The sequence below is a fragment of the Jaculus jaculus genome, chromosome 9 (genome assembly GCF_020740685.1).
Source record: "Jaculus jaculus isolate mJacJac1 chromosome 9, mJacJac1.mat.Y.cur, whole genome shotgun sequence".
Lineage (NCBI taxonomy): Eukaryota > Metazoa > Chordata > Mammalia > Rodentia > Dipodidae > Jaculus > Jaculus jaculus.
This window is the reverse complement of record NC_059110.1, coordinates 75,993,669-76,016,170: the sequence shown is the minus strand read 5'-3', so window position 1 is coordinate 76,016,170 and position 22,502 is coordinate 75,993,669. Positions and strand designations below refer to the sequence as shown.

At 44.1% G+C, this 22,502-nt stretch overlaps 1 protein-coding gene across 1 annotated transcript; it reads left to right on the top strand.

Moving 5' to 3' along the window:
- The first annotated feature begins 8,948 nt into the window (after positions 1-8,948).
- LOC101610467 (SLP adaptor and CSK interacting membrane protein) lies at positions 8,949-22,245 on the top strand. Its single transcript, XM_004666869.1, has 4 exons — positions 8,949-9,060; positions 12,199-12,262; positions 18,412-18,485; positions 22,040-22,245. The coding sequence occupies exons 1-4, from the start codon at positions 8,949-8,951 to the stop codon at positions 22,243-22,245; spliced, it is 456 nt and encodes a 151-aa protein (XP_004666926.1).
- Positions 22,246-22,502: the final 257 nt, after the last annotated feature.

Genomic DNA, 22,502 nt, shown 5'->3' with positions numbered 1-22,502 from the left:
ACTTCCTGCCCTCACACCCAGTCTTCCCTCTGGTTCTATTCAGTATTATTCCCCTCTCTCCACCCTTATTCCCTCCCCCAGGGAAGGATGCCCACCTGGGGACCTGCAGGACACCTTTTCTCCTGTTCCTTATTCCTCTGACTGTTCCTTTCATTCTCCTTTTCAAACCCTTTCTCTTTTCTTGCACTTTTAACATTTTTATTTATTTATTTGCAAGCAGAGAGAGATAGAAGAAAGACAGAAAGAATAGGTGTGCCAGGGCCTCCAGCCACTGCAAATGAATTCCACATGCATGTGCCACTCTGTGCATCTGGCTTTATGTGGGTACTGAGGAACTGAACCCGGGTCATTAGGCTCCACAGAGAAGTACTTTAACCCCTGAGCCATCTCTCCAGCCCCTCTTTCCTTCCATTTGATGTATGGATTCCATCTCTCTCTGGTCTTCTCAAAGTTAATAAGAACCACAGACTTTCTGAGGGCAGGATGACTGAGGAGAAAAGGAAGAGAGTGCAGAAGTTCTGAGCTTCTAAACAGAAAGTGCCATGTGTGTGGTGTGGACACCAAGCCAGGAAGACATATGTTTAGACAAGAGAGGCTTCTTGGATCCTCTATCTGCTAGGAATGACATTCCTATATCCCCATCACATCCCAACAGGACTATCCTCCCAGGGCCTTGGGCAAAGATTCTCAGATGTCTCTGTTCTTGCCAGTCCTGGGGAAGAAAATGGAGGAACCAGTGTCAGTTTAGGGGCTGGAGAGATGGCTTAGTAGTTAAGGCACTTGCCTACAAAGCCAAAGAACTCAGGTTTGATTCCCCAAGACCCACATAAGCCAGATGCATAAGGTGGCACATGTGTTTAGAGTTTGTTTGCAGCAGCCTTGGCTCATTCTTTCTCCCTCCCCCTCTCTCTCAAATACATAAATAAATATTTTTAAAAATTAATCCCCCCAAAAGTGTCAGTTTCTCTTCCTCAATTGTCTAGTACTTAGGAAAATGGGCTCAAATGAAGGGGAAATGGGAAGAGGGGGTGGTATGGAGCCTTACCCTGGAAAGAAGTGACTTGTTCTAAGTGATGGGCTTCCACAAACTGTGACAAGCAAACAGGAGTCTTTCTTGGTGCCCTTCATGCAGCCATTTCCTATGAGTGTTCCGAGGAGTGAGCGCTCAGTTGCTCCCCAGCACCAACTGGAAGCTCTGCAGACCAGCTAAATGAGAAGTCCTCACCTGAGGTCTGAGAACCACCTGCAGTGTGTGCTACAAATACCTATACCATATTCTCAGATAGACTTACAAGTCAGAACTGGAGGGGAGTGGGAACACAGGACCTTGTATTAAAATGCTTTTTGTTGTTGTTGTTGCTGTTTTATTTATTTATTTATTAGAGACTGAGAAAGAGAGATAGAGAGAGATAGACACACCAGGACCTCTACCCACTGCAAACGAACTCCAGACTCATGTGCCACCTTGTGCATCTAGAGAATTGAGCCAGGGTCCTTAGGCTTCACAGGCATGTGCCTTAACAGCTAAGCCATCTCTCGAGCCCCTTTTTTTTGTTTTTTGAAGTAGGGTCTTGAACTATCCCAGGCTGGCCTGGAATTCACTATGTAGTCTCAGGGTAGCCTTGAACTCATAGCGATCCTCCTACCTCTGCCTCCCGAGTGCTGGGAGCCACCATGCCTGACTTAAAATACATTTTAATACTTGTTCCTGGCAATTCATTCGTAATTTTTAAATATTTTTATTTAGTGGCAAGCATAGAATAAGAGAGAGAGAGACAGAACATGGGTGTGCCAGGGACTCCAGCTGTTGTAAACGAACTCCAGATGCATGTGCCACTCTGTGCATCTGGCTTTATGTGGGCACTGGGGAATCAAACCTAGGTTATTAGGCTTTGCAGGCAAGTGCCTTAACCATAGAGTCATCTCTCAATGGTAATTTTTTTTTTTTCTTTTTTGGGTTTTCAAGGTAGGGTCTTACTCTAGCCCAGGTCCTGGAAATTCACTATGTAGTCTCATGGTAGCCTTGAACTCATGGAAGTCCTCTTACCTTTGCCTCCTAAGTGCTGGGAATAAATGCGTGTGCCACCATGCCAGGCTCAAAGGTAATTTTTTGAGGAGTCTAATTAGCGATCAAAACTTAGGGCCTAGACTCAGGAAGGCCGGAGTTTGGTTTCTGATCTTTTCACTTATTAGCTCTATAATCTTGGACAAGTTTTAGTTAATCCTTTCTAAACAACTGTTTTCTTATCTGTAAAATGGACTAATAGCATTGTGACAGTAAATGAGCTGGTAGGGTACTATAGTGGTTTGATTCAGGTGTCCCCCATAAACTTAGGCGTTCTGAATGCTAGATTCCCAGCTGATGGAGATTTGGAAATTAATGCCTCCTGGAGACAGTGTATTGTTTGGGGGGGGGGGCTTATGGGCGTTATAGCCAGTTTCCCCTTGCCAGTGTTTGGCACACTCTCCGGTTGCTATTATCCACCTTATTTTGGCCAGGGGGTGATGTCCACCCTTTGCTCATGCCATTGTTTTCCCCTGTTATCGTGGAGCTTGCCCTCAAGCCTGTGAACCAAAATAAACCTTTTTCTCAGAAGCTGCTTTTGGTTGGGTGATTTCTATCAGCAATGTGAACTTGACTGCAACAGTGAAGTGGTACTGAGGAGAGGGATTGCTGCTAGACTCCTGACTGTGTGGCTTTGGCCTTTTAGAGCTGATTTTCAAGAGGAATGTGGAAGGATTTGAAACCTTGACCTAAGAGATGCCTTGCAGTGCTGAAAGTACAGCTTGATGGACTATTCTGGTCAGAGTTGAAAGGCCTGAATGCAGTAAGAACTATGGACTGTGAGGTTTGGCTTATGAGGGTGAGAAAGAGCTTTGCCTGGACTGGGCTAGTAGTTTGTGAAAAGCTTGCTGTTATGGCCATATTCTGAGAAGTTGTGCAGGGTTGCTTTGTGTAGAAATGAACTAGTATGAGCAGAGGGATATGGCACAGAAAGAAAAATCTTTGGGTGAACTGCTGCCCATTTAGCTGCAATTCAGACATTACAACCTTTGAGATTGGGCCAGTTGACCTGCAACTGGGGCAACAGGAAGAATGTAGACTCTTTTGAAGGGGACTGAGTGCTCAAGGAGTGTCCTGTTCTTCAAAGTCTGCTTTATTCCCCCCCTCCACCCCAGATTAACAAATTGGCACCCTATCTGGTATTGTGGAGTATAAGAAATGCAGGAAAGAGAGGGTCATTGAGTTTGCAACATGGTCTTGTGTTTTGGAAACAGCCATGGGCAGTGTGAAGCAGGTTTTCTGGATGCCTGCATGGAGACCTGATGGGGTCATGAGAATGAACCGTAGATTGCAGTGGAGACCCAGTGGAGATGTTGGGACCACAAGATGGCTGCTAAGGAAAGCTGCTGGCCCTGATGAAGTGTTCCAGGACTGTGAATATCCTAGCTGGAGGGGCATAATTGGAATGCCAGAGACTTATTGCTGGTCAGAAGTATCAAACTTGGAGATTTGTCACTGGCTAGAGTTGTTGGAGGAAGCTACAGAGTTTGGTGTTTGCCATGGTTGTTTTAAATCACGTATTGCTTGAGTATTTCTTCACTATGCCCAATGCCATCTTTTGCAGTGTGAATGTTTATTCTATGCCACTATGGGTTTTTTGAGGTTATTTTTTGGTATTATGGTTCAGTTAAAAGATCTTGGACTGGGCTGGAGAGATGGCCTAGTGGTTAAGCGCTTGCCTGTGAAGCCTAAGGACCCCGGTTCGAGGCTTGGTTCCCCAGGTCCCACGTTAAAATTAAAAAAAAAAAAAAAAAGATCTTGGACTATGGGGATATATGAACATCATTGAAATTAATAAAAAAATCTATGGGGAATTTTAAAGTTGTATGAATACGTTGCATTTTATATCATGTATGATTATCAGTTTATGGGGGTAAGGGGGAGAATGTGTTTGTTTGATTCATGTGCCCCATAAACTTAGGCGTTCTGAATGCTAGATTCCCAGCTGATGGAGATTTTGAACTTAATGCCTCCTGGAGGCAGTGTATTTTTGGGGGCAGGCTTATGGGTGTTATAGCCAGTTTCTCCTTGCCAATGTTTGGCACACTCTCCTGTTGCTATTATCCACCTTATGTTGGCCAGGGGGCGATGTCCACCCTCTGCTCATGCCATTGTTTTCCCCTGCCATTGTGGAGCTTCCCCTGGAGTCTGTAAGCCAAAATAAACCTCTTCCCCAGAAGCTGATGTTGGTTGGGTGATTTCTACTAGCAATGTGAACCTGACTACAACAAGTAGTGAGGACTCATGGGAGAGACAGAACAATGCAGTTTGGCTTTCTACAGTGCATTCTCATACTGTGGTTCTCATGTGCCACAAGTCACAGCTAAGGACTGAAGGCTTGCCAATATTGGTACTTTTTCAACTCTGGTTCTGCTTTCAGTTGTGTTATGAAACGAAAGATTTTTCATGATCATGTCAGGGCAACAAAGTCAACAGTACAAACTGGTCTTAGATTGGGCTCTCTGGTCATCAACTGACCTGTATAGCCGGTAACAAATTTCTCAACCTCTTTGAGTTCTACTTCTTCATCTGTAAAGTGGGAATACTGTTAGCTTTTCGTATTCCACATCTTTGGATGCAACTAACAGAGGAATGAAAATATTCAATAAGAACATGTGTGTCTATACTAAATATGTGTACACTTTTACTGTTGTCATTCACTAAACAATATAGTGTTTATATAACATTTACAATGTACTCTATGAAAGTAATAAAGAGATGGTAAAGTATACAGGTGGATGTGTATAGGCATATAGCATATATATAAATATGTATGTGCTCAAGTCACTTACATGCTGCTTTATATAAGTAACTTGAGGCCCCATGGATTTGGGGATACATGATACTCCAAGGAGGATCCTGAAACCAACCCATGCTCCTAAACTGAGAGTCCCTCCCTTGGAAAGTTATAATGAACCAGTGAAATGTATGCCAGTGGTTCTCAAGCTTGACCTCATATCAGAATCCTCTAGAGAGCTCTATAAAAACAAATAAAACCTCAACAGCCAAGCCCCACCCAGATCAATTACATCAGAATCTTTGATTCTTGTATACACCACAAAAATTTAAAGCTCTCTAGGTTATTACAATGTGTAAGGATGGAAAGTTTGGAAAGCCCTTAAATTCATATTTATTATTATTGTTATTATTATTATTATTATTTGGTTTTTCGAGGTAGGGTCTCACTCTAGCTCAGGCTGACCTGGAATTCACTATGTAGTCTCAGGGTGGCCTTGAACTCATGGTAATCCTCCTACCTCTGCCTCTTGAGTGCTGGGATTAAAAGTGTGTGCCACCATGCCCGGCTTTGTTTATTTTTTTTTAGAGAAAGACAGAGACAGGACAGAGAGAGAGAGAGAGAGAGAGAGAGAGAGAATTGACACACCAGGGCCTCAGTCACTGAAATCAAACTCCAGATGCGTGTGCCACCTAGTGGGCATGTACGACCTTGTGCTTGCCTCACCTTTGTGTGTCTGGCTTATGTGGGATCTGGAGAGTAGAACATGGGTCCTTAGGCTTCACAGTCAAGCACCTTAACTGCAAAGCCATCTCTCCAGCCCAAATCCTTTTTATTATTATTATTTTTTAAATTAACAGTCTCCATAGTTATAGACAATAAACCCTGGTAATTCCCTGCCCCCCACACTTACCCTGTGAAACTCCATTCTCCATCATATCCCCTTGCCCTCTCAATCAGTCTCTCTTTTATTTTGATGTCATGATCCTTTTCTCCTATTATGGTGGTCTTGTGTAGGTAGTGTCAGGCACTATGAGGACATGGATATCCAGGCCATTTTGTGTCTGGAGAAGCACATTGTAAACAGACCTACCCTTCCTTTGGCTCTTACATTCTTTCCACCACCTCTTCTGCAATGGACCCTGACCTTGGAAGGTATGATAGAGATGTTTTACTATCCAGCCCGAATTCTTGACCCACCGACTGTTCTCAAGTTGTCAGGAATTGAGGCAGAGCACTCCCAGCTCCCTGATCCCCTTCCAGAAGCTGAGACTCCTATACTGACATCTGTTGTCTCAGTCCTTCCCCAGGCTTGGGACTGGCATTGGCCTCAGGGTCAGGAGTTAGACCAGCTCTGTTGCATGTCAGGCTTTATACTCCAGTCTAAATTTACTCTTGGGTCTCGCTGATTCCCACAGTCCTGTTTATCCCTGAGTCTTGTCTTAAGAACACTTCCTAACTCCTCCACTGCTTAAGAACAAAGATTACTTCTCCCACATGGCAGCTCCCTACATGCCTGCCTTGTAACAAAACCCTTCTGCTTCAAGGCAGGGTCAGCAATATCAGGAACCATGCAATGGACCTCTGGTGAAAGATGTGAAATCATTGCCCACTTTTTCCCCTCCTTTTCTTCTTGAAATCTCACCAAGATGTCAGAATTTAAAAATTTAAGTGCCACCTGGGTTGTTAGGCTTTGCAGGCCTTAACCACCTCTGAGCCACGTCTCCAGCCCTGGCATTTCCCCCCCCCACCTCTTTTTTTTGAGGCAGAGTCTAATTGTATCCCAGGCTGGCCTTCAATTCATGATAGTCCTACTTCTGCCTCTCAAGCTCTATGATTAAAGGCATGCACCACCACACCTAAAAAAAAAAAAATTAAATGCATAAGCCCATGAAACTATTTTAACTTAAGAGTGTCATCTGGGCTGGAGAGATTGCCTAATGGTTAAGGTGCTTGCCTATGAAGCCTAAGGACCCATGTTCACTCTCTCTCTAGATCCCACATAAGCCAGATGCACAAAGGTGATGCAAACACAAAGTCACACATGCACACTAGGCGGTGCAAGTATCTGAAGTTCAATTGCAGTGGCTGAGGCCCTGGCAAGCCAAATTTTCTCTCTCTTGCTCTCACTCTCTCTTTAAAAAAAATATTGTATGCCGGGTGTGGTGACACAACACCTTTAATCTCAGCACTTGGGAGGCAGAGGTAGGTGGATTACCATGAGTTTGAGGATACCCTGAGACTACATAGTGAGTTCCAGGTCATCCTGGGATAGAGTGAGATTTTTAACTCAAAAAAACAAAAAAGAGTGTCATCTCACTGATATATGAGCACAAAGTCGTTTGTGTCATGATCCTTTCCTCCCTCAAGATGTCCATATATCTAAATCCTAGAACCTGTGACAATGTCAGATTTCTTTAAAAAAAACAAAACAAAACTTTATTTGGGGCTGTAGAGATGTCTTAGTGCTTAAGGCATTTGCCTGCAAAGCCAAAGGACCCAGATTCAATTCCCTAGGACCCACATTAGCCAGATACACAAAGGGGTGCATGCATCTGGAGTTCCTTTGCAGTGGCTAGAGGCTCTGGCACACCCATTCTCTCTCTCTCTCCCCCCCCTCCCTCTTTCTCTGTCAAATAAATAAATAAATAAATAAATAAGATATCTTTTTTAAATACTTATCTATCTGGGAGAGAAAAAAAAAAAGAAAGAGCATCAGTGTGGTGGTTTGAATAGATGGCCCCCAATATATTCAGTGTCTTATTACTTTGTAGTTTGCATCTGCAGCCTCCTGGCTAGAGGTGGTTTCACTGGGGGATCTTAAGGTGTGGTGGGGGGTTTGAGATTTCAATCTAAAGATATGCAAAGTGTGCCTAGCTGGAACTCCTGAAGTGTGCTGTGCTATGTGGCTTTTGGCTTTTTTAGGCTTGTTCTTCTCTCTGTGTGTTTGGTCTTGTGAAAGCAGGCCAGCTTCTTCTGCCATTACAGAACTTCCCCTGGATCTGTAAGCTTCAATAAATTCTTTTCTCTATAACTGTGCCTGGTCTGGAAGTTCATCTCAGCGAACCTGAAGCTGTCTGCTACAGTCAGGGAGAAAGAAGGAAAGAGAATAGACACACCAGAGCCTTCTGCAAACAAACTCCAGACATATAAATTGCTTTGTGCCTCTGGCTTTCTGTGGGCACTGGAGGATTGAACCCAGGCTATCAGACTTTGCAAGGAAGTGCCTTGAACCACTGAGCCATTTCTCCAGACCTGTGATGTCAGATTTCAAGGTTAAGGGGAATTAAGGTTTCTAACCAACTAACTCTGAAATGGAGAAATTATCCTGGATTAGCTGGGTGGGCCCAGTGTAGACACAAGAGCCCTTACCTTTGGGGGAAAGAGGCAGTAGATGAGAATCAGAGGCGGCTGTGGCATTGGAAGAATAACCAGAGATGTATGATAGCCTGGCTTTGAAGATAGGAAAGGTCATGAGCCTAGGAATGTGAGTGGCTTCTAGAGTTCATTTATAGTAGCTGGAGGCCCTGTCTCTCTTTCTCTCTTTTTTCTGTCTCTTTCACTGTCTATACCTTTCTGCTTGCAAATAAATAAAGATATATAATTTTTAAATATTTTATTGTTATTCATTTATTTGAGATAGAGAGAGAAAGAAAGATGTAGAGAGAGAGAGAGAATGGGTGCACCAGGGCCTCCAGCCACTGCAAAGGAACTCCAGACACATGCGCCACCTGGCTTATGTGGGTCCTGGGGAATTGGATCTGGGTCCTTAGGCTTTGAAGGCAAGCACTTTAACCGCTAAGCCATCTCTCCAGCCCCCACAAATAAATAAGCTTTAAAAAGCCAGAATGATGATTATGCCCACTATTTCTGGGGTACCTAGTAGGTACATAGCCTGTCCTTAATCCTCACAAACCCCTGCACAGTAGTAGACAGCAGCACTCCCTTATTGCAGAAGGGTTGTGGTCTCAGAGAAGGGTAAGTGATGTCCTGAGCTTTCTGGTTGTTAGGGGACTATCTGGAGGTTTCATTGTCTGCTTCCTCAGCAGACATCTCAGGAAGCATGGTAGACAACAGCCCGTCACCACTGAGGGACTCTTATCCATGCCTTGTATTCTGTCTCCCTTCTCTTAGGATTTTGCTGCAATGAGTTGGTGGAAGAACAATTTCTGGATCATCTTAGCTGTGGCCATCATCACTGTATCCTTGGTTCTTGGCCTCATTCTGTTCTGTGTCTGCCGGTGGCAGCTTAGACAAGGTAATGCCTGGACAGGAGGCAGCAGGAGTGGATGACTGTGAATTAAATCTCCTTAGGACAAGACTAGGTCTAGGGCCATATGGGCTGACTTTTGGATTAAGAATCACATACCTCTTCATGTTGCTAGGATGAACTTCCAAATTAGGCACAAGTTGTGGGAGGAATGGCATTGATTGAAGCTTATAGATCCAGGGAAAGTTCCCTGGTGGCAAATGAATAAATGTCATTCCTCCCATCTCACATTGTACATTGTTTTCAGTCTAAATTCAAAGGTCCCATAGTCTTTACCAACTTAAAATAGTTTCAAGGTTCCAAGTCTGAGATTATGTTTTTTCTAGGCCAGGTCTCACTCTAGCCCAGGCTGACCTGGAATTCACTATGTAGTCTCAGGGTGGCCTTGAACGCACGGTGATCCTCCTACCTCTGCCTCCCAAGATATGGGATTAAAGGCATGTGCCACCACGCCCGGCCCAAGTCTGAAATTTAAGATTGTCTCTTAGCTGTGAGTCCTGTAAAATCAAACAAATTATAAATTTTCAACATATAAAGGCACAGAGTTACATTTCCAACTACTATAAGGCATATCCAGGACCAACGCAAACTCAATAACCATCAAGCAAACATCAAACCTCTGCAGTTCAAATCCAATATCATAACCAATGACTGACAATCTATAAAATTCCCAATTCCAACCTTTCAGCTGGGCTGAATAGCCAAGTAAAATTTCCATCCCAAGCCAACAGTCCTGGTATACCCAAAATACCTTCAGGTTTCCATACAAACCATGGTCCATCTTCCAATGGCTTCACTGACCTATCAGGATCACCATGCCCTGCCTATACCTGAAATCATGTGCACTTCACGACCCACTCCATACATTTTTCATGCCACCAATATCAGGTATGCAGGACATGCAATATTTTTTTTAATTTTTAATTAATTGATTTATTTGAGAGACAAAGAAGCAGAGAAAGCAAGAGAGAGAGAGAACAGGCACTCCAGGGTCTTCAGCCACTGCAAACAAACTCTAGATGCATACCCACCTTATCCATCTGGCTTATGTGGGTACTAAGGAATCAAACCTTGGTCCTTAGGTTTTGCAGGCAAATGCTTTAAGTGATAAGCCATCTCTTCAGCCCAAAGCCATATTCTTAATTCAGGATAGAAATAAATTGTGACCTTTAAGAGCAGGTTCCTTCCTTTCAATCAATTCCTTCCAAGAGTTTGCATTTCTACCATTCAATCTTTCCTCAGGCATCCTTTCCATTTTTTCTAATATAAAGCAGTTGGGCTGGGTGTGGTGGTGCATACCTTTAATCCCAGCACTTGGGAGGCAGAGGTAGGAGTATCACTGTGAGATCAAGGCCACACTGAGACTACATAGTGAATTCCAGGTTAGCCTGGACTACAGTGAAACCCTACTTCAAAAAACAAACAAAAAAATCCCAAACAAACAAAAAAAGAAGTTGGTCTATCCTTAAACCTGGTAATATCTCCTTAACAACAGCAGCTTCAGCAACCAATCTCAGTGCCAGTAATTTTAAACTTGCTTAAGTTTTTCTAACTTTTTAAATCTTAAATTTTTCAGATCCATATCTTTAGCCAAGCACATCAGTCCACTACAAGTTTAACCTTGATCAAACTCTCTGGGCATGGAGAGCAGAACACAGCCAGCCTTTATGCCAATAGCCCAGTTCTAAAAAGTTCTCTGCAGTCTTTTCTTCCTTTTAGAAAGTTCTAGGCAAAGCTTCCAAACACAATTCTTCCTGCAGTTAGCATTTTCAAATTCTTACCAAAATAGTCCATGAAGCTTGGCTTAGCACTATGGCAGGCATCTTTAGTTGCAAGTACCAATTCCATGCCCATTCCTCCAAAAAAAAAGTTCCACAAAGTCAGATTCATCACACAGCAAACACCCCACTCTTGGTACCAATTCTGTCACAGTCAGCTTCACATTGCTGGGATGAACTTCTAAACTAGGCACAAGGTATGGTAGGAATGGCATTTAGTGAAGCTTACAGATCCAAGGGAAGTTCCCTAATGGCATAAGACACTGTCCCCCTTTCACAGGTTCACCCAGAGAGGAATACCACCGCCAGCACCATAAGCAAGCACAGTCCAGGAATTCCAGGGAGAGCTCAAGTATTCTGTATAACTTTAGCTGGGATTCAGATACAACCCCCCTCCAACATACCTTAGGGCTGGACTCTAAGGTCCACCCACAGTGAAGTTATAAGCTTGAATAAAACTCCTGAATAATGGGCTGGAGAGATGGCGAGTATACTTTCATCCAGTGACCAATGACTTGGGTTCAATGTTCCAGCACCCATGTAAAGCCATATGCACAAAGTGGTGCATGCATCTGGAGTTCATTTGCAGTGGCAAGAGGCTCTGGAACATCCATTCTCATTCTCATTTTCTCTCTCCTTGCACATAAATTAATAAAAGTCTATTCTGAATGTTATTACTTTGTACAATTCCATACACCAATTTAAAAAAGTGTATTCTGGGCCCATATACTCCTTCATTTGCCTTGTTTCTTTGTTTATTTGTTTGAGACAAGGCTTCCTGTAGCCTAAGCTGGCTTAGGACTCCTGATTCTTCTATCTCTGCCTCCTAAGTGTTAGATTATAGATATGTACCATGACACCTGACTCAGCAATTTGCCTTCTTAATACTTTTTATTCTCAGATGTAGGCAAATGTATGACCTTTAGCAAAAGCCTAACCTGCTCTCTTTCATCTTGAACCACTTGTATTAATAAGAAGGTTATAATAAGTAATAGCATGTATGTTCAACACATCATAGCAGAAACTGTTCCTTCCAGTCCTTAACTCATTTCCTCTTTCCCATTCCTTATGTCATCCCCTCCCCACCATTTCTGGTCGTTCATACAATGGGTCAAGTGCCAGGCATAATTAAGGCAATGGAGAAACAGCATGTGGTTGCTGCTCTCCCTTGGTTATGCCAAGACTGTGTGGTTGGTTGGCCTGGGTTCTCGTGTCAGCTCTGTCACTTATTAGCGCTGAGCTCCTAAATCTGTTTCTTTTTCCTAATGTCGCAGATCTGCTTGGTCTCTGATAATCTCTACCCTCTGGCATCACAACTTTTATTAATGCACCCTGAATTCTTCCTTAGGTAAGAAATGGAAAATTGACAAGCCCTTGAAACAAAACCAAGGAAATGCAGAAAAGACTTATGAGTAAGTGGGGGAAATACTTCTACTATTCAATTTCGAGAAGCATCTATCACCTCTGCTGTTGCCCTTCCACTACTGCTTCGGTGTAACTGAAATGCCCCCCTTTCCTATGGAATTGGTGAAATGCTGTATCTGCCAATCTTCTCCACTGCACATATGCTGGTGCCTTCTGGCATTCTCTGATATCCAAGACCTCTTTATTACATTTATTTGGATAGAGGTTACTGGTTGGGTTTTCTATTGGTTTTTCGAGGTAGGGCCCACCTTAGCCCAGACTGACCTGGAATTCACTAGGAAGTCTCAGGGTGGCCTTGAACTCACAGTGATCCTCCTACCTCTGCCTCCCAAGTGCTGAGAGTAAAGGCATGCACCACCATGCCTTGCTATATACCTCTTGTCTTTAGATGGATTATAAGTATAGTCCTCTGGAAAGACTGTTGTGCGAAATAAAAATATAGCATTTGAGACTGGGGACATGGCTCAATGGATTTATGAGCACTTGCTGTGCAAGCATGAAACTGACACTGCTTCAGTTCAGTTCCCCAGCACCCACACAAAAAGCTAGGCATAGCCACACAGGCCTATTGCCTCTGTCCTGTGGAGAGTGGAGACTGGAGAATTGCCAGGGCTTACAAACCAGCACCTGTGGATTCAGAGAGAGATTCTGACTCAAGGAAGTACACAGCAGAGGGGTAAAGGAGAACACCAGACTTCTCTGGCTTTCACAGAGGTATGCATGGGCTCAGCACATTTGTGAGCACACAAGCACACACACACAAGAATACACCACACACACCTCATACCACACACACTGCAACATATGCATATACACCAAAAAATTAAAAATAAAAAAAATGTTAAAGAAACAAAATGAAAAGACAAATATCCTGGGCTAAGAACTCAAAGTTGTTCTCTGACTTACATACCCCTATAAAAATCATACAGCGCCCCCCACTCACACACACACACACAAACACACACACACACACACACACACACATCCTACACCCCCACACTCACACACACACACATACACATCCTACACCCCCACACTCACACATACACACCATACACATACTACACCCCTACACTCATACACACACATCCTACACCCCCACATTCACACACATACCCATACACATCCTACACCCCCACACTCACACATACACACCCATACACATCCTACACCCCCACACTCATACCCACACACATACTACACCCCCACACTCACACACACATCCAACACCCCCACACTCACACACACACACACCATACACATCCTACACCCCCACACTCACACACACATACCATACACATCCTACACCCCCACACTCATACCCACACACATCCTACACCCCCACACTCACACACACACCCATACACATCCTATATCCCCACACTCACACACACACCCATACACATCCTACACCCCCACACTCTCACAAACACACACACCCATACACATCCTACACCCCCACACTCACACACACACACACACATACACATTCTACACCCCACACTCACACACACACACACATACACATCCTACATCCCCACACTCACACACACACCCATACACATCCTACACCCCCACACTCTCACAAACACACACACCCATACACATCCTACACCCCCACACTCACACACACACACACCCATACACATCCTACACCCCACACTCACACACTCATATCCATACACCCCAATACACATCATACACCCCACATTCACACACACACACCCCACACTCATACACACACACTCACACACATACACACACATACCATACACATCATATACCCCCACACTCACACCCACACACATCCTACACCCCCACACTCACACACACACATACCATACACATCATATACCCCCACACTCATATACACACACACTCCATACACATCCTACACCCCACGCAAACATTATACACATATACACATACCCCTACACATCATACACCCCCACACTCATGCATATTCATACACACACACACACCCCTACATATCACATACCCCTCCCCCACACTCATACATATAAGCTTAAAAATACAGGACTTAGCTAGACGTGGTGGCGCACACCTTTAATCCCAGCACTCAGGAGGCAGAGGTAGGAGGATCGCCATGAGTTCGAGGCCACCCTGAGACTCCATAGTGAATTCCAGGTCAACCTGGGCTAGAGTGAGACCCTACCTCGAAAAACAAACAAACAAAAATACAGGACTTGCTTTACTTTTGTTTTGTATTCTGGACAGTTTTGCATGTGTATGAGGGTATCTGCATGTTCATATGCATGTGGGCACACATGTGTGTACAGGTACATGTGGAAAATACAGATCAACATCAGGTGTCTTCTTCAGTTGCCCTCTGCATTACTATCATTATCACATTTTTTTAACAAATATTTTATTTATTTATTTACTTGAGAGAGAGACAGAGGAAGAAGCAGACAGAGAGAGAGAGAATGGGCACTCCAGGGCCTCCAGCCAATGCCAACAAACTCCAGACACGTGCACCCCCTGTGCATCTGGCTAACGTGGGTCCTGGTGAATCAAACCAGGGTCCTTAGCCTTCTCAGGCAAACGCCTCAACCACTAAGCCATCTCCCCAGCCCTATTATTATGTTTTGAGACAAGGCCTCACTAAATCTGGAGCTCACTGATTTGGCTAGGCAAACTAGCCAGCAAGCCCCAGGAATCCTCCTGTCTCTGCCTCCCCAGTGCTTGAATTACAGGCACAAGCTTCCATGCTCAGCATTTTACATGGGCACTGGGGGTCTGTACTCAGGTCCTCATGCTTGCCCAACACACGCTTTACCTACTGAGCAATCTCCCCAGCCCAATTGAGGGCTTTATTTATTTATTTATGTTTATTTATTTATTTGATATATATATATATGATATATATGTGTATACATATATGGAGACAGAGAGAGAGAAGGCAAACAGAGACAGAATGGGTATGCCAGGGCCTCCAGCCACTGTAAATGAACTCCAGCTGCATGCGCCACCTTGTGCACCGGGTTTTATGTGGGTATTGGGGAACTCAAACTGGGTTCTTAGGCTTTGCAGATAAGTGCCTCAACTGCTGAGCCATCTCTCCCGCCCCTGAGGGCTTTTGATTGCTGTTTGTGCTGAGAGTCCCTAATACCACACTTAGGCTTGACGATTCACTAGAAAAATTCACAGGATGCAGAAGTTACTCTCTTCATAGTTGCACTTTAATGTAGCAAAACATTGATTAAAATCGGTAAAGGTGGGCTGGAGAGATGGCTTAGTGGTTAAGACACATGCCTGCGAAACCTAAGGACCCTGGTTCAATTCTCCAGGTCCCACATAAGCCAGATACACATGGTGGCACATGCGTCTGGAGTTCATTTTCAGTGGCTACAGGCCCTGGCTCACCAATTCTCTCTCTCTCTCTGTCTCTAATAAATAAAATAAAATAAATAAAAATAACATCTTTTTAAAAAATCAGCAAAGGAAACAGACACACAAGGTGAAGCACAGGAGAAACCTGCCTCTAGCTTCTCTCCTGTGAGCGTCAAGGATGGCTCCCAGCGGTCATGTGTGACAGGGCATATGAAGTGTCACAGACTGAGGGGCTCATCCTAGTCTTGGTGTCCAGAGTTTATTTGAGGTTCGTCATGATGGCATAGAGCACCCATGTGACTAACTCAAGCTACGTAGCCTCCAGCTTCCAGGGGTCAGATGGACACAGCATGGCTCAGGGTCCCAGAAAAACAGAAATAGCCATCCATCATGAATAATGCCATGAGCATAAACTATCTAGAATGATCAAGGCCTCAGGTATATAAAAATACATTCTTCAGAATGATATTCTCAGCGCTTAGAGGAGACTGTTAAGGAGCTAGTCACAGGTCAGACTTTTTTGAGGTTATGCATACCACCTACAGCAAAATCTATACTTCTCTAAAATGCTTTCATTGTGAAGGAGTGATAGCTTAGCAGTTAAGGTGCTTATCTGTGAAACCTAAGAACCCGGGGTCAATTCTTCAGTACCACGTAAGCCAGATGCATAAGGTAGCACATCCATCTGGAGTTCGTTTACAGTGGCTAGAGGCCCTGGCATACCCAGTCTCTTTCTCTCTAATAATTAAATAAAATAAAATATTTTAGAAAGAAAACTAAGTGCTTTCAGTGGGGTTCAAGGAGACCAGCCAATAAAACCCCTCCATACCCATTCAGATTCCCTTGACAATGATGGGTCAGGTAGCTAGATGACCAAACATCACCTTTACTAAGAGCAAAGCTGGCACTACAGTTAAAACTTACTGAAGCATATTATTACTACAGAATATGCACCCAGGTAATGCATAACTTAACAAATTTCCACAAAATGAGTAGACACAAGTAGTTAGCTGGCAGCCGAGATGTGGCTGTCAAGATGTGCCTTATGCTGCTACTAGTCATGACACCAGAGATATCCACTGTCTGGAACAGAGACAGTCAGGTTCCCCCTTGTTTTGTGCTACTTGCTATTTGGCACTTTTTTTGTTTTTGTTTTTGAGGTAGGGTCTCACTCTAGTCCTGGCTGACCTGGAATTCACTATGTAGTCTCAGGGTGGCCTTGAACTCATGGCGATCCTCCTACCTCTGCCTCCCAAGTGCTGGGATTAAAGAAGTACACTACCACACCCAGCTTTTTTTTTTTTTTTTTTTTTTTTTTTTAGGTAGGGTCTCACTCTGGTCCAGGCTGACCTGGAATTAACTCTGTAGTCTCAGGGTGGCCTTGAACTCACGGTGATCCTCCTACCTCTGCCTCCCAAATGCTGGGATTAAAGGCGTGCGCCACCACGCCCGGCACACCCAGCTTTTTTGTTGTTGTTTTTAAAAATATTTTTAATTTTTATTTATTTATTATTTGAGAGAGAGAGAATGGGTGCACCAGGGCCTCTAGCCACTGAAAATGAACTCCAGATGCACGTTCCACCTTGTGCATTTGGCTTACATGGATCCTGGGGAGTTGAATCTTGGTCCTTTGGCTTTGCAGGCAAGCACCTTAACTGCTAAGCCATCTCTCCAGCCCTCAGCAAGAATACACACACACACACACACATATATATATATATATATAATTTATTTATTTATCCCTCAATTGCCAATGGGAGCTTGGTTAGAGTAACAGTTGATTTTATGTGAATATTTCTCTAGGGGGTTCAGGCTGATACAGGCCATGCTCAGTTAGGATTGTGTTAGTGAGCTTCTGTTCCTATAACAAATGTCTGATATAATCAGTTTATAAAGAGAAAAGGTTTGTTTTGGCTCACAGTTTTGGAGGTTCTAGTCCGTGATTTGTTGGCCCTGTTGCTTTTGGGCCTGTGGCTAGGCAGCATACCGTGGTAGGGAGTATTCAGTAGAGCAAAACTACTCATGCCATAGCAATGGAGAAGAGGAGAGGTGAGATGAGGCAAGGCAACGAGGAAGGGACTTGGGTCCCATAATCCCCTTTGAAGCACGTCTCCAGTAACCTGAAGATTTCTCACTAGGCCCTAACTCAAAATTTCTACCACTTTCCAATAGTACCATGCTAGGCCTCTGGGGGGCATTTGACATCTCAAAAACAGGGCTGTCTGAGTAGTGCTGCTCCAAACATTCTAGAATACATATTTGGTAAACATAAAACATTTCAGAGCTAGACATGGTGGCTCATGCCTTTAATCCCAGCACTTGGGAGGCAGAGGTAGGAGGATTGCCATGAGTTCAAGGCCACCCTGAGACTACATAGTGAATTCCAGGTCAGCCTGGACGAGAGTGAGACCCTACCTTGAAAAAAAAATTAAAAAAAAAAAAATTCAGTAAGGAATAAAACTAAAATTAGGACTTGCCTCAGGAGGGAGTATATGTTTTGCCAATTGAAATACACCTAGTGTACCTCTCCTTGTCCTAATCTAACTCAAGAAGACACTAGAAGGTGTGCTCTACCCTATAAGTTATATTGCTCTGCTTTCTGGCCCATACTCTGGGCTAAAGGAAGTGATTCCTTTAGGGTGACATTGCAAATGGAATGCATGATCTAGAAAAGGAAGGGAATGCTTCCAGTGTGTAGGATTCACCCTCCTTGATGTTTTCTGTGAATCTCCTGGCAGTAGCCATGATCTGAACAAAATACTGACTCTCTGTCTCTCTCTAGGAATGTTCTCAATCAATTACCAGGTCTGCTACCCTCTCTGCCACCTAGGGGCTCGCTCTCTCCAGGAGGTTCATGTAAGTGTACATTTTGCTAAGGAAAGCTTCATTCAGGGCAGAGTAGGACAGCAGATTTATGTAATATTTATTTAGCCCAGACTGAAATAACAAAGATACTGTAGGCAGAGTGGCTTAAACAATAGGAAAATATTTTCTCACTGTTCTCCCTGCTAGAAGTAAGATTTAAGTGTGGGGGTTTCTGGGGATGTCTCTCTTCCTGGCTTGCAGACTGCTGCCTTATTGTCATGCCCTTATGTGGCCTTTCCTCACTGCACCAAATCTAACATTTGAAAACACCATTGTTTCCTTACTTCTTAGCAAAGAGATTTGTATGAAAGCAATTAATTACAGACAGTCTTGGGAAATAGTCTAAGCTACTGGGAGGGATGGATGCCCCAACAAGGAAATATGGCTTGTACCACTTCCTTTTTGAGAATTAGGGTCTATAGACACAATGAAGTCATCTGAGGGCTGCTTCCTTTCTTACGTGTTTGCTTCAAGGTTCTTATGAAGTGGGCTTGTGTGTATGTGTGTGTGTGTGTGTGTGTATGTGTGTGTGTGTAGTGTGTGTGGTATGGTGTAGGGTATATGCATGTATGTGTGTGCAGCTATATATGCCTCATGTAGAGGCCAGAGAACTTCAGCTGTCATTCTCTATCACTCTTTCTACACGTGTTTCCTTGAGACAGAGTCTCTCACTGAGCCTGGAGTTGTTGGGTCTCACTTAAGCCCAGGCTGACTTGGAACTCATGCTGTTGTCCCAGGCTGGCCTCTAACGCATAGTGATCCTCCTACCTCAGCCTCCCGAGTACTGGGATTAAAGACTTGTGCCACCATACCCAGCCTAGGAGCTGCTGTTTTTGGTCAGACTGGCAGAACTAGGGTAATAGGTATGAGTGAGTGGCCCATGTCCACTTTTTTTTTTTTTTTTTTTTTTTGGTTTTTCAAGGTAGGGTCTCACTGTAGCCCAGGCTGACCTGGAATTCACTATGGAGTCACAGGGTGGCCTCGAACTCACAATCCTCCCACCTCTGCCTCCCGAGTGCTGGGATTAAAGGCGTGCGCCACCACGCCCGGCTCCCATGTCCACTTTTTATATGGGTGCTGGAAAATTGAACCCAGCCCTCTCAGGGTTTCATGCTTGACTACCAGGTGCTCTTACCTGCTGGTCATTTCCCAGCCCCTGAAGTGGGGTCTTTGATGACAGAGATGTAGGGGTCAAGATGACAGGATGTAAGAGGGAAGATGACAGAGACATAGGGGACAAGATGACAGGTATGTAGGAGGGAAGATATCACAGAGGTAGGGGTCAAGATGACAAAGATGTAGGGGTCAAGATGACAGATGTAGGAGTAAAGATGACTGAGATATAGAGGTCAAGATGACAGGGATGTAGACTGAAGATGACAGAGATGTAGGGGGAAAGATGACAGAGATGTAGGACTCAAGATGACAGAGATGTAGGGGACAAGATGACAGCGATGTAGGGACTAGGATGACAGAGATATATGAGTCAAGATGACAGAGATATAGGGCTAAAGATGATGGAGATGTAGTGGTGAAGATGACAGGGATATAGTGGTCAAGATGACAGAGATGCAGGGAGGGGTCAAGATGACAGGGATATAGGTCAAGATAACAGGTACATAGGGGTCAAGATGACAGAGATGTGGAGGTCAAAGTGACAGAGATGTAGGAGGGAAGATGACAGAGATGGGGGGTCAAGATGTCAGGGATGGAGGTGTTAAGATGAGAGAGTGAGGAGTCAAGATGACAGGTATGCAGGGGTCAAGATGACAGGGATGTAGGGGTCAAGATGACAGAGATGTAGGGGTGAAGATGACAGAGACATAGGGTCATGATGACAAGGATGTAGGTGTCAACACGGCAGGGATGTAGGGGTCAAGATGACAGAGATGTCAGAGGTCAAGATTACAGAGATGGAGGGGTCAAGATGACATGGATGGAGGTGTTAACATGACAGAGATGTAGGACTCAAGATGACACAGATGTATGGACAAAATGACAGAGACATATGGGTCATGATGACAAGGATGTAGGTGTCAACACGGCAGGGATGTAGGAGTCAAGATGACAGGAATGTAGGGAGGAAGATGACAGGGATGTAGGGGTCAAGGAAACAGAGATTTAGGGGTTAAGATGACACAGATGTAGGAGGTCAAGATGAAAGAGATATAGGGATCAAAAGGATAGGGATGTAGGTGTCAAAATGACAGGATGTAGGAAGGAAGATGACCTAGATATAGGAGTCAAGATGGCTGAGATGTAGGAGGGAACATTACAGAGTGCAGGTGTGAAGATAACAGAGTTGTAGGAGGGAAGACGACAGAGGTGTAGGGGTCAAGATCACACAGAGGTATGGTCAAGCTGACAGAGATGTAGGATAGAAGGTGACAGATGTGTAGGGGTCAAGATGACAGAGATGTTGGGTTCAAGATGAAATGGATGTAGGCGTCAAGATGACAGAGATGTAGGGGTCAAGATGACAGAGATCTATGGCTCAAGATGACAGAGATGTAGGGGACAAGAAGACAGGGATATAGGGGTCAAGATGACAGAGATGTGGGATTCAAGATGACAGAGATGTACGGGTCAGGATGACAGAGATGTCGAGGCCAAAATAATACAGATGGAAGGGTCAAGATGACAGAGATGGAGGGGTCAAGATGATGGGGATGGAGGTGTCCAAATGACACGGTCGTAGGGGTCAAGATGACAGAGATGAAGTGGTCGAGATGACAGAGATGTAGGGGTCAAAATGAGAGAGATGTAGGAGTGAAGATGACAGAGATGTTGGGATCAAAATGACAGAGATGTAGGGGTCATGATGTCTGATCAGTGTTTGCCATTCACTTGAGTTATCCTGAGACATGTCATGTCTATGGCTCAATTTCCTTGTTAAGTGTGCAACTGACCTATTGGGATTTGGGAAGACCCCAAACCAAATTAAAACTTGCCGGACGTGGTGGCGCACGCCTTTAATCCCAGCACTTGGGAGGCAGAGGTAGGAGGATCGCTGAGAGTTCGAGGCCACCCTGAGACTACATAGTGAATTCCAGGTCAGCCTGAGCCAGAGTGAGACCCTACCTCGAAAAACCTAAAAAAAAAAAAAAAAAACTTATGTCAAGCCACTTGATCAAAACTGTATCGACACAGGGCTAGGGAGATGGCTCAGCAATTAAGGCGCTTGTCTTGCAAAGCTCAACAACCTGAGTTAAATTCCCTTGCACCCATGTAATTCCAGATACACAAAGTGTATCATGCATCTAGAGTCTGGTTTTTTGTTTTGTTTTGTTTTTGTTTTTTTGGCTTTTCGAGGTAGGGTTTCACTCTGGCTCAGGCTAACCTGGAATTCACTATATAATCTCAGGGTGGCCTTGAACTCATGGTGAAATTTCTAACTCTGCCTCCCAAGTGCTGGGATTAAGTCATGTGCTACCATGTCTGGCATTTGTCTGTCTCTTTTCTATCTCTCTCTGCTTGCAAATAAGTAAAAAAAAAAATTTAACATATCAACTCATGATAGCTTTGAATCTTTTTGTGTATTTCAGCCCCACAGGAAAGCCCGAGTCAGTCACCAGCTCCATATTCATCAGTAAATAAGGTTAGAAATAAGAAGACCTTTCCTATCCTGGGCCACACTGAGCCTGAAAATGACTATGATGATGTTGAAATCCCTGCAAATACTGAAAACCAGCATTTGAAAACAACCACTTCTTTTTTGCAAGCTGAAGAGGGTACATACAGTTTATTTTAAAAGTGATCAAAAATACTTAAGACTTCAGTAAGTGCGAACGGTGGTTTTATGAAGCTCTGAGAGAAGTATTCCTAAACTCGAGATGTATTCCTTCACCATCAAAGGACTGCACCAAAGCACCATGTGGCCCCTCAGCCCCGAGGACTGAGAGGCCAGCTTGGCTTCCGTTGAGGAAGTTCTATTGTCTGGAAAGTTGGTCTCCAGGCTTGCACCTATAAAAATGACTCATTTCTCAACATCCCCTCTTTGTTCCCTTG